This window comes from Mustelus asterias, chromosome 21, assembly GCF_964213995.1.
Source record: "Mustelus asterias chromosome 21, sMusAst1.hap1.1, whole genome shotgun sequence".
Taxonomy (NCBI): domain Eukaryota; kingdom Metazoa; phylum Chordata; class Chondrichthyes; order Carcharhiniformes; family Triakidae; genus Mustelus; species Mustelus asterias.
This window is the reverse complement of record NC_135821.1, coordinates 2,957,829-2,970,723: the sequence shown is the minus strand read 5'-3', so window position 1 is coordinate 2,970,723 and position 12,895 is coordinate 2,957,829. Positions and strand designations below refer to the sequence as shown.

Sequence of the window (12,895 nt, the reverse complement as noted above, 5' to 3'; positions counted from 1 at the left end):
TGCTTTTTAAAAGACAAAATTGTACCCGCCTCTACTACTATCTTGTTCCAAACACTCGCCACCCTCTGTGTGAAAATATTGCCCCTCTGGACCCTTTCGTATCTCTTCCCTCTCACCTTTAACCTGTGCCCTCTAATTTTAGACTCCTCTACCTTTGGGAAAAGATATTGACTATCTAGCTGATCTGTGCCCCTCATTATTTTATAGATCTTTATAAGATCACCCCTCAACCTTCTACGCTCCAGAGAAAAAAGTCCCAGTCTATCCAGCCTCTCCTTATAACTCAAACCATGAAGTCCCACTCAAACCATCAAGAATGGACCTACCTTGCATTAAGTTGATCTTTCTCTACACCCTGGCTATGGCTGCAACACTACATTCTGCACCCTCGTTTCCTTCTCTCTGAACAGTATGCTTTGTCTGTAGAGCGTGCAAGAAACAATACTTTTCACTGTTTGCTAATACATGTGACAATAATAAATCAAATCAAATCAAATCAAAAACCTTTGCTGCACTCCCTCTATAGCGAGGACATCCTTCCTCGGATAAGGACAAAAAAACTGCACACAATACTCCAGATGGTTGATGATATAAAAGGGGGATACTCAGAGGTGGGTTGAAGGGGAGGGTTTGAGCTGTTGAAAGATTGGCCCTGGTGATTCCGGAAACATGAAAGGCTCAATGATATCACCTGGTCATCGGCGGGCTCCCCGCCCCGTCTCCCCCTGGAATTGAATATCTCAATACTAATCTGGTCCCGGTACACAATAAATAATTCAGGAGCCCATTCATCAAGGATAATCCTGGCCTTGCACGATGTATGACTTTGAAATTAAAACACGAAGTAAGCTTTAATCAAATGCTATTCAATATTACATTCAGCTGAGGGCAGCCTAGGTGGTAAATTCGCTTTAATTTGTCTTCGGTGAGCGGGTCTTTCTGCCTCGGTGCTATTTACAGAAATGTATCTTATTAATGATGTCCTTTTGTCAAAGGTGGACGATATCACAAGTGGTGGACCGAATCAGGGGTGACACTAAGGGGGAAGTGATGCACTCTGCATTCCAATCTGAATAGAATTCTACATGGACCAGTCGCTGAGCTAGCCCCATCTCTTACATCCCAATAATTAAACTTAATGATATTCTAAACGAAATCTGCCCAGCCCATAACAAATCGATTATATTAATGAAAACCGGTCACCTAACTTTTCCAACAATATTTCTGTTAGACAGTAACAGTATAACCGGATCTTAGAATTCGAAATATTCGTTTATTCTGGTTGCATATCGAATCTATTTCTCTTTTCCCGAGCCCTTACATTTCGTATGAAACGGCAGAATATTGGGGGCGGTGAACTGGACAGTTGGAGGTGAGATAGGCAGCGCATTTTGGGATTCTTGGGTCCGAAGCAAAGGGAAAAAAAGATGAAATATTTCTGGAGACGAATTTAAGCCGGCGTTTTCTGATGTGCCACTTTTGAGGGCATCTACTCTTGGTCGCAGGCACCGATTTGTGGCAAGAATTGGGGGGTCGAATCTAACGAAATGGGGGAAAATGGGAGCCTGTCTCCAATTTTCACTTCTCTGTCGAAATGCAATTAAAAGAAAGAAGGTCCCCCTCCCCCCGCAACCCCTTTTGCCAACTGGAAGGGAGGGAGATGTGGGGAGAGAGAAGAATTCAATATTATGCATTCGGAAATGTTAATAATTTAACAATCTGGGGAATCTTAACCAATTCAGCTGCCAAATCCACCCCCCCTCCCCCCAACACAAAATCATTCTTATTCAGTGGATGAATCTTCCAATCTGAAATAAAACCTCCCCACCCCCACCTGTTTTTTTCTTGCCCTTGCAAAAGTTTCTCGTGTCTGTAATAAAGCCGTTTGCTTCTAGGAAAACAGGCGCTAGATTTGCAGCGTGGAGGTTGGCAAATGCCAACACTCTTCAAATGCACTGAAATATTAATCGATCATATTATATATACATGGATGTTTTGCAATCTAGGCTGCAACTGGCGGTGCATTGGCGTGAGGGAGAATGGGGGGAGGGGATATAATCAGACACTCATACAGCAAACCTATTTATTTAGACAGACTAAGAGCAGCTTCTTCCCTGCTGTCGTCAGACTTTTGAATGGACCCACCTCGCATTAATTTGACCTTTCTCTGCATCCTAGCTATGGCTGTAACACGACATTCTGCACCTTCTCCTTTCCTTCTCTATGAACGGTTTGCTTTGTCTGTATAGCGCAATACGTTTCACTGTATGCTAATACATGTGACCAGTGCCGGATTTAGACTTGCTGAGGCCCTAAGCCATATAAAGCTTGGAGGCCCCTTGTTAAAAAGTTACACCAAAAGGTCTCACAAAGATGCGTACCAAAACAGGACCTTGGGTCGCCACAAAAAAATTGAAAACATAATAATGCCTTTGAATTATTTAATAGCAAGGTATTTGAAGTGAAAAATACAAATTATTTTCAAATGAATGCATTTACTGATTACATATTTATCATTTGGCTGGCTTGACCTCTCATAGATTTTGGTAATTTTGGTAATATTTTGAGTTGCTCTTCAAGCTGGTGCTTTTTTTTTCTTTTCTGGTATCCGTTCTTAAATGTTCTCTTCATTGTAAACCTTCTGAAATTTTGTGAGGCCCCTGCGGATTGTGAGGCCCTAAATTGGAGCTTGTTTAGCTTATGCCTAAATCCGGCACTGCATGTGACAATAATAAATCAAATCAAAGGGCCATCTAGGCTTGAAACGTTGACTCTATTCTCTCTCCACGGATGCTGCCAGACCTTTTTTTTAATTCAATAGTGGGAATCGCTGGCTTGCCAGCATTTATTGCCCATCCCTAGTTGCCCTTGGAGGGCAGTTGAGAGTCAACCACATTGTTGTGGCTCTGGAGTCGCATGTAGGCCAGACCAGGTAAGGATGGCAGATTTCCTTCCCTAAAGGGAACCAGATAGTTTTTTCTGACAATTGACAATGGTTTCATGGTCATCAGTAGATTCTTAATTCCAGATTTTTTTTATTGAATTCAAATTCCACCATCTGCTGTGGCAGGATTCGACCCCAGGTCCCCAGAACATTAGCTGAGTTTCTGGATTAATAGTCTAATGATAATACCACTAGGTCATTGCCTCCCCACGATTTTCTCTCATGAGGAGACAATAGCCTAGTGAGGATGAGAGAAAATCCCTGCGGAGATTTTCCTGCATTTTCTGTTCTAGATTCCTCCCCCTTCTGTAAATCGAATTGGCCTACCTCATATTAAGTTGATCCTTCTCTACACCCCTAGTGTGACTGTAACACTACATTCTGCACCCTCTCCTTTCCTTTTCTATGATCAGTATGCTTTGTCTGTATGGCATGCAAGAAACAATACTTCATGGAATCATAGAATCTTGGAATCCTACAGTGCAGAAGGAGACCATTTGCCCCATCGAGTCTGCACCAACCACAATCCCAACCAGGCCCTATCCCCACAACCCCATGCATTTACCCTAGCTAGTTACCCTGACACTAAGGGGCAATTTTAGCATGGCCAATCCACCTAACCCGCACATCTTTGCACTTTCCACTGTTAACTAATACATGTGATAATAATAAATCAAATCAGAAATCAAATCAAGAAAATGTCTCATCTCTCGTTTCAAACAATTAAATCTGCCCCCCCCCTCCCTCCTTCTTTCCACCCCCACTCCCTGAGATTACAATTTTGTAAAAGCACTCGACGCAGTGGCTAACCCACCTTTCGGATTAGGTGCATAATGTGCTTTAAGACTATCACAAATACTCGCCCTTCAGCCAGTAGCTGCGCATCATCAGTGCATTACATGCTATCGAACATATATATTTAGGCACAGATTAAGCATTCCAGAGCAGGATTTGAACAAATTCTCCCGAGAAAAAAAAACAATTAATGCATCTGGTTTGTGATTGTAGACGATTGAAATATAAAAGGTCGGGGGGAGAGAGAGAGAGAAAATAGAATGCACTTCTGTTACTTAAATTATTTATCAGCAATGTCTTCTACAGGGAATGACTTCCAGCCAGAGTCGCTGGGGAAGGAGTGAAAGAGGGAAATAATTTAAGAAATTTCTTTCCTCAAACTGCATTTTTAATGGAAGGAAAGATATCGAGTTGCAGTTAACAAGCGAATAGTCGATGAAAGATCTTGAAGCTGTGTGTGCATATATATATATATATAAATTCTTAAAATCAGAGGTTAAAAATGTATTAAATTCCAACGCAATAAAATGCATTGTGTTCATCTACAGTAATGCGAGGTGAACATATCTATACAAGAAAACATTCTTGTGGAGTTTAATGGTTCCACGTTCTCTCGATTCCATCAATCCACAGACAACCTTCGGGCTCACAGCCTAAAAGGCAACACCAAGGCTCGTCAAGGAGATGATTGTAAACCAGCTGTTAAGTTTTTTTTAAAATGTAAAATGATCACACAATAACTTAGGTTAAATCTGAAGCCCCATTACACGTAGATAGATGGAGATATCAGTTTATCCTCTGCTGCACAATAGACTCTGCCAGGGCTGTGAAGTACACTGCGGTTAAATTCTCCCTTGCCAGTAATATCAGGGCCCTGTTTGACTTTGCAAAATAAAACTGGCGTGCCCTTGATAGAGGAGATAAGGAGACATCTTCCGTCGTTTAAACGGCGACGGAGGGGCCGCGATTATGTTAGAAAGAGTCTTTGATTTTGGAAATGATGTTGGGTAATTTGGAAAAGTGCTGAAAGTGCAAGATAATGCAATGTCAAGTGTACAGTGCACGGATGAATATAATTATTCGATTATTATTATTCGAGTTTGCGCCCTATGATAATTCCACAATTATTAACGCACAAACCGCCTGTTGGAACAATTGATAGAAATTAACGGGACTTAAACGGAAACTGGAATATCCGCGTGTATCTTTAGTTGTAGCAAGTTGCAATCTTCATTTATAAGGGCTTTCAATTCTAATCCTCGGAATCCCATCATAGCACACGTACTCTGCTAACTGTTCTCCTTGAATAGCGTTCTTCCTCACCTCGCAGTTAACGAAGTAATCGTTAAAATAATAAAGATTTTAAACATCTAATCGAACGAGCATTCAGAAAGGAATAATCTTATTTTTTTAAAAACGCCTTCGCGATAGAAAGCCGGGTTAAACGCTCTGAATGGATTGTTGTCACGGAAGCATGGAACACATATATAGAAAAAGTAACTAGCTCAATACTTAAAGGTAACATCCTAGAAATTCGATTAAGAGGAAATGCTAGCATTTCATCTGTAAATCGTGGAAACAGCCCTCAGCCCTGGCGAGAAGGGGAAACAGCGGGAACAGTGTATGCAACAAACAATCAAATCTTTCGATAATAACATTGCCCATCGTTCCATGAAATATTTGCACGGCTCTCTGAGAGAGTAGAAGGAGGCAAACTCACCTGTGTAGGTGCCCCAAGGTATCCCCAGCCAATTTCTTAAACTGCTCTTTCCTTATCTCCATAGCTCCGCCAAAAACGTTACCTGCCAGATGCCTTTTATTCTAACGCGGAGCCCACCTCAAACAATTCCAATTTCGATCATCACGGAGCTTAAAGGCCGGCCGGCATATTACAAGACTCTCAGAAGTTTGCTAAAGTGACCTTTCCTGGCAATGTCCTTGGCGTCTCTATTGATTTCTGACGGCGGGGAAATAGCGCGCCCCGTGGACCAAATTGTAAAGGAGAGACATGTTTCTCTTCCTGCAAGACTACATGTGATCAAACCACATTGGACTGATTCATAACATCACGGATCAGCCTTGCTCAGGGGAGGTGGGGTGGGGTGGGAGGGCGGTAAATCCTTTGGCTATCCTTGCACCCGAGTGTGTGGGAGTTTTCATCAGGGTTGAGGGAGGTGCCTCTTGAGTTTAAGTGGCCCAGGTTGAAGTTGCAGTGCCGTCCCGAGTGGGGAGTTCAGCACCACGGCTGCTGGATAGCTCCCACTGCGAGTTTCAGCACCACGGCCTCTGGATAGCTCCCATCGCCACTTTCAGCACCAGGGCTGCTGGATAGCTCCCACCCCGCATTTCAGCACCTTGGCCAGCTCCCTCTCCTCCTGAAACTTTTCTGAGGCCAGGTGGTGCCTGCCAATCCCTTGCCCGTCCCCTGCCATCACTCATTGCCCTAAATGGACAACTCGGCTCTTCATTGGCTGCCCCTACTGTCAATCAGCTTTATCTGGCTGGATAGAAGCCAATCAGTCGAGGTTCCCTAAAGTGGATGCTATGGTAACCAACTGAGATTTGATCATCTTAACTGCTGGGAACATATGGTCACACAACACAAGCTGGTAGTGTGAAACAATGCACCTATCTCCTGTGTATCTGGGCATCCAGAGAATATTTTTTGCTTGCAAGCAGGTCCAAACTCTGGGGCCCATAGATAGAAGGTGGCCACTGATAAAAATCCAGTAGGGTGATTCAGCAGGAACTTCTCTACCCAGGGAATAATGAGAATGCGGAATCCGCTCCCACCGGGAATGGTTAAGATGAATTGCATAGAGGCATTTAAGGGGAAGCTGGATGAATAAGTGTGGGACAAAGGAATAAAGTTAATAATAGCTCTACACCTCTCAACCCTAGCTATGACTGTAATACTACATTCTGCATCCTCTTCTTTCCTTCTCTCTGATGTACTCTATGAATGGTATGCTTTGCCTGTATTACACGCAAGAAACAATACTTTTCACTGTATGCCAATAAATGTGACAATAATAAATCAAATCAAATCAAATCAAAATCAAAGACCTGTTGATAGGCTGAGGTAAAGTAGGGTGTGAGGAGGTGCTTGCAGAACATAAATAATGGCCTGGACTATTTGGGTCAGATGGCCAGTTCCTGTACTGTAATTCCCTCTTTATCTATCCATCTGTCTCTCTGTCCATTCGTCCGTCTGTCCATCCATCCATCCATCCATCCATCTTAGGAGTTAGGAAGTCAAGATCTGATAGCATCCAGCATATTTTATTTGATTTCATTTCTTCTTTTCATCTTATGAATCCATTTGTATTACTTAATATTCTTATTTTTATTTTTCCACTTCTAAAATCTAGTCTTCCATCTTGTTCTACCCTCCCTCAACACCCCCACCACCACCCCCGCCCCCCCCCCCCCCCCCACCGCCCATTCCATCCCACTAGGGCCAACTGCCACATTCAAAATTCTGCTTCTTTGTTCTGCCGTTTACACATTCTGATCTCTTAATGGATGCTATTAGCACCATTCTCAGCCTTTATCATCACCATTTACATTCCATTTATCTTGTAGTCTATGCTATCCCTATCAATTACAGCCCCCCTCACCCTCACAGCATAAATCTTACCTGATTTTCCTTCTCTTCAACTCTGATGGTCAGGCTGTCTTGAAATAGTCAGGGGAGTGATGGTGTAGTGGTATTATCACTAGACAATTAATCCAGAAACTCAGCTAATGTTCTGGCTCCTGGCAGATGGTGGAATTTGAATTCAATTAAAAAAAAATCTGGAATTAAGAATCTACTGATGACCATGAAACCATTGTCAATTGTTGTAAAAACCCATCTGGTTCATTAATGTCCTTTAGCGAAGGAAATCTGCCATCCTTACCTGGTCTGGCCTACATGTGACTCCAGAGCCACAGCAGTGTGGTTGACTCTCAACTGCCCTCTGAACAAGGGCAACTAGGGATGGACAATAAATGCTGGCCAGCCAGCGATGCCCACGTCCCACAAGCGAATAAAAGAAAATGTTGGCTCTATTCTCTCTCCACAGATGCTGTCCGGCCTGCTGAGATTTTCCAAAGTTTTCTGTTTTTGTTTTGCATAACTTCTATGCCTTTTCACTCTCTGCCAAAGATCCCATATACTTTCTTACCAGCATTCATAATGTGCCCTGCCACCTTGAAAGGTTTGTGTCAGCATGAAAGACTTTTGACCTGAAACAGTAACTCTGCTCATCTCTCTAATTATACTGCTTGACCTCTGAGTATTTCCAGCATTTTCTGTTTTCCCATTTATTAAATTTTATTCCTTCATGAGATGCGTGCGCCACTGACAAGGCCAACATTTGTTGTCCATCTCAAAGAATAGAATCCATAGAACCCCTACAGTGCAGAAGGAGGCCAATTGGCCCATGGAGTCTGCACCCACTCTCCAAAAAGCATCTTATCCAAGTCTACACACACATTTAGCATAGTTAATCATCCTAACCTACACATCTTGGGACACCAAGGGGGGCAATTTAGCACGGCCAATCCACTTAACCTGCACACCTCTGGACTGTGGGAGGAAACCAGAGCATCCGGAGGAAACCCACGCAGACATGGGGAGAATGTGCAAACGCCACATAGACGGTCGGTCACCCAAGGCCAGAATCGAACCTGGGTCTCTGGTGCTGTGAGTCAGCAATGCTAGCCACTGTGCCACCATGTTGCCGTGCGTGAGAGGTGACCTTATTAAAAAATGTAACATTCTTCAGGGCTTGTCAAGGCTGGTATTGGGAGGAAATCTCTGTGACAGGAGAGAATTTGGAGCCATAGGGCAGAATTTTCCCATCCTGCCCCGTCCACAGGAATCGTAGTGGGTGGGACATGGACAATGTATAAGTCCATTGAGCGCGGATGGAACTTTCTGGCCTTGGGGCGAGCGCGGCTGGAAAATCTAGCCCCTAATCTCAGAATAAGAGTTTGGCCACTTAGAACTGAGATGAGGCAAAATGTATTCACTCAGAGCGTTGTGGATGTTTGGAATTCTCTCTCTGGATGGGTTGTTCATGCTCCTTCATTGAATGTATTTAAGGCAGAAATTGGTGCATCTTTGGACCAGTGAAGTTAAGGAATGTGGGCTTAATGCAGGAAGGTAGATTTGAGGTATTTGATCATACTGAATGACAGAATAGAACTGAAGGGTTGAATGTTCTCCTCCTCCATTGTTTTCATTCTTGCAGCAAAAACAAAACAAAAAGGATTTCTGGCATGGATATGTTTTAAAGCCTGTTACTGGGCATATTTAAATGTTTAACTCCCCAGACATTTTGGAAGTGAAAATAATAAAAGATCTTAATAAGTTTCTGTTGACAGCAGCATCTGTCTGAGACAGTAACCATGGGTTACCACAACACCCTTATTATTGGCTACTTCCAGATTTAAATATATTCCTAGCTACACCAGCCATGGGACTGCAAATAAAAGTGTTACAAATTCCATAATTAATTAAGTAGGCACAGAGCTTTCAGCATTTTATATACGTTTATTGTAGAAAAAGAAAGATAGATAGATAGACAGACAGACAGACAAACAGACAGATAGACAGACAGTTAGATAGATAGATGCTAGATGGATAGATAAATAGAGAGAGAGAGAGAAAGAGAGAGATAGATAGATAGATAGATATTGAGATAAACATATATATATTTATATATATATATATAGAGAGAGAGAGAGAGGGAGATAGATAGGCAGATAGATAGACAGATAAAGAGCCAGATAAAGAGTTAGATAGATAGATAGTTAGATAGATAGATAGATAGTTAGATAGATAGATAGATAGTTAGATAGATAGATAGATAGATAGATAGTTAGATAGATAGATAGAGAGAGAGAGAGAAAGAGAGAGATAGATAGATAGATATTGAGATAAACATATATATATTTATATATATATATATAGGGAGAGAGAGAGGGAGATAGATAGGCAGATAGATAGACAGATAAAGAGACAGATAAAGAGTTAGATAGATAGATAGTTAGATAGATAGATAGTTAGATAGATAGATAGATAGATAGATAGATAGATAGATGCTAGATGGCTAGATAAATAGAGAGAGAGAGAGAGAGAGAGATAGATAGATCGATAGATAGATAGATAGATGCTAGATGGATAGATAAATAGAGAGAGAGAGAGAAAGAGAGAGATAGATAGATAGATAGATAGATATTGAGATAAACATATATATATTTATATATATATATAGAGAGAGAGAGAGGGAGATAGATAGGCAGATAGATAGACAGATAAAGAGCCAGATAAAGAGTTAGATAGATAGATAGTTAGATAGATAGATAGATAGTTAGATAGATAGATAGTTAGATAGATAGATAGAGAGAGAGAGAAAGAGAGAGATAGATAGATAGATAGATAGATATTGAGATAAACATATATATATTTATATATATATATAGGGAGAGAGAGAGGGAGATAGATAGGCAGATAGATAGACAGATAAAGAGACAGATAAAGAGTTAGATAGATAGATAGATAGTTAGATAGATAGATAGATAGTTAGATAGATAGATAGATAGATAGATGCTAGATGGCTAGATAAATAGAGAGAGAGAGAGAGATAGATAGATCGATAGATAGATAGATAGATGCTAGATGGATAGATAAATAGAGAAAGAGATAGATAGATAGATAGATAGATAGATAGATAGATAGATAGATAGATAGATAGATAGATAGATAGATAGATAGATAGATAGACTGACAGACAGACAGACAGACAGACAGATAGATAGATAGCAAGCTAGCTTGTGGACACATAAGAAGCTTGAGAAAACAATACAGCGTTAAAGATGATCAGGATAAAGATAGCTGGCAATGACGAGAGACATCAGTGGATGAGTATTTATAGAGATGAAAAGATATACCAAGACTCAGAGAGATCGATTGAACTGTTGGTTTTTTTCTCCATTATTCAGAGACATCTCCTTTGGGTAATTTATCCAGGAGTAGAAACGACTGCCTATTGGCCAGCCAGTCTTACCTCACTGAGTGCTGCAAATACTTTAATAATAGATGGAGGAAGAAGTGAATGTTGTAAAGTGCTTCCAATGTATAAAACAAAGCATTACAGCAGCAGCCGGCCCTGTCCCGTGATGCTGTGTGCTTTTAGGCTGTTACCATATTTGCTCAGAGTGCTCTGCAAGCAACATCATATCAATCCCATTTTGCAACCAGCAGAGGTAGTGCTCCAACCAGAACAAAGCATTTCAAAGGGTGCAGCAATGCGGCACAAAGTGCAGGTAAAGTGACAGCGGCAGTAAGGGGGCACTGACAGACAGCTGTGGGCAGTGGGGACTGGGTGTTCCTGTCTGGGTCCGGCTGTATTCTTCACAGTGTTGACCCAATGAAGTTGCCACATGTTCAAACTGCACACAGTGAGATTCACTTCAACCTGATATTGTTCCACACAGAGTAGACACACACACAAATCTTCTTTTCCAAATTTTGCCCCTCCTCCCCTGATAACCTTTCGCTCATCACTCCTAATCCCGTCTTCTCTGGCTCAGTGTTGATATTCTGAGAACATTCACGTGACACACCTTGGAACACTTCACTCTGTTTACAACACCGTAGACAAATGCAAGTTACAGAGAACATCTTTAATTTGATTTATTATTGTCACATGTATTGGGACACAGTGAAAAGTATTGTTTCTTGCGCATTATACTGACAAAGCATATCCTTCGTAGGGTACACAGAGGAGAAGGAAAGGAGAGGGTGCAGAATGCAATGTTACAGTCACAGTTACGGTGTAGAGAAAGGTCATCTTAATATATGGTAGGCCCATTCAAAAGTCTGATGGCAGCAGGGAAGAAGCTGTTCTTTAATTGATTGGTACATGATCTCAGACTTCTGTTTCTTTTACCTGACAGAAGAAGGTGGAAGAGAGAATGTCCGGGGTGAGTGGGGTCCTTGATTATCCTGGATGCTTTTCCGAGGCAGCGGGAAGTGTAGACGGAGTCAATGGATGGGAGCTGGTTTGCGACATGGACTGGGCTATATACACAACCCTTTGTAGTTTCTTACGGTCTTGGTCAGTGCAGGAGCCATACCAAGCTGTGATACATCTGGAAAGAATGCTTTCTATGGTGCATCTGTAAACACTGGTGAGCATCATAGTGGGCATGCTGAATTTCCTTAGCTTCCTGAGAAAGTAGAGGTGTTGGTGTGCTTTCTTAACAATAGTGTCAGTGTGGGGGGACCAGGACAGGTTGTTGGTGATCTGGACACCAAGAACATGAAGCTTCTGACCATTTCTACTTTGTCCCCATTGATGTAGACAGGGGCTTGTCCTCCACTACACTTCCTGAAGTCGATGACGACCTCTTTCATTTTACTGACATTGAGGGAGAGATTATTGTTGCTGCACCAGTTCACCAGATTCTCTATCTCATTCCTGTACTCTGTCTCATCACTGTTTGAGATCTGACCTACTTTGTGGCAGGAACAGATCATTCCACCCAACAAGTCTTAATAGGTCTTTTTTTTGTTCTGCAAGTGTTTCCTCACCTCAGCCTGTCTGTTCCTTTCTGCCCCGTGTATTTATCCAGCTGAAAGGCATCAATGTCTTTGGTCTCAACCACTCAATAAGATAGTGAGATTCCCATTTGCGCCACTCTCTGGGTAATGTTGTTATTGAAGCTGTGCCTTTTGTGGTAATGTAGGGAGGAATGTTACTGGGGTTGTAATCCAGAAGCCCTGGAGGCTTGTATTGAAATCCCACCAATAGAACATAGACAGTACAGCACAGGAACAGGCCCCTCGGCCCACAATGTTGTGGTAAACATGACGCCAAATTAAACTCATCCCTTCTGTCTGCCCTTGGTCCATATCCCTCTACTCCTTGCGCATCTAAAAGTCCCTTAAAATCCCTTTAAAAGCCCTTGGGTGGCACGGTGGCACAGTGGTTAGCACTGCTGCCTCACAGCGCCAGGGATCCAGGTTCGATTCCAGCCTCGGGTGACTGTCCGTGTGGAGTCTGCACATTCCCCCCATGTCTGCGTGGGTTTCCTCCGGGTGCTCCGGTTTCCTCCCACAGTCGGGTTAAGTTGATTGGCCATGCTAAATTGACCCGAGTG

At 42.2% G+C, this 12,895-nt stretch overlaps 1 protein-coding gene across 1 annotated transcript in view; it reads left to right on the top strand.

The window, feature by feature from the left end:
* Positions 1-816: 816 nt before the first annotated feature.
* The window catches only part of LOC144509485 (prolactin-like), a 67,488-nt gene continuing 55,409 nt past the window's right edge, over positions 817-12,895 (top strand). The window contains exon 1 of the mRNA XM_078238392.1: positions 817-844. Within this exon, the coding sequence (XP_078094518.1) occupies positions 817-844 (28 nt within the window). The remainder of the gene's footprint in view (positions 845-12,895) is intronic.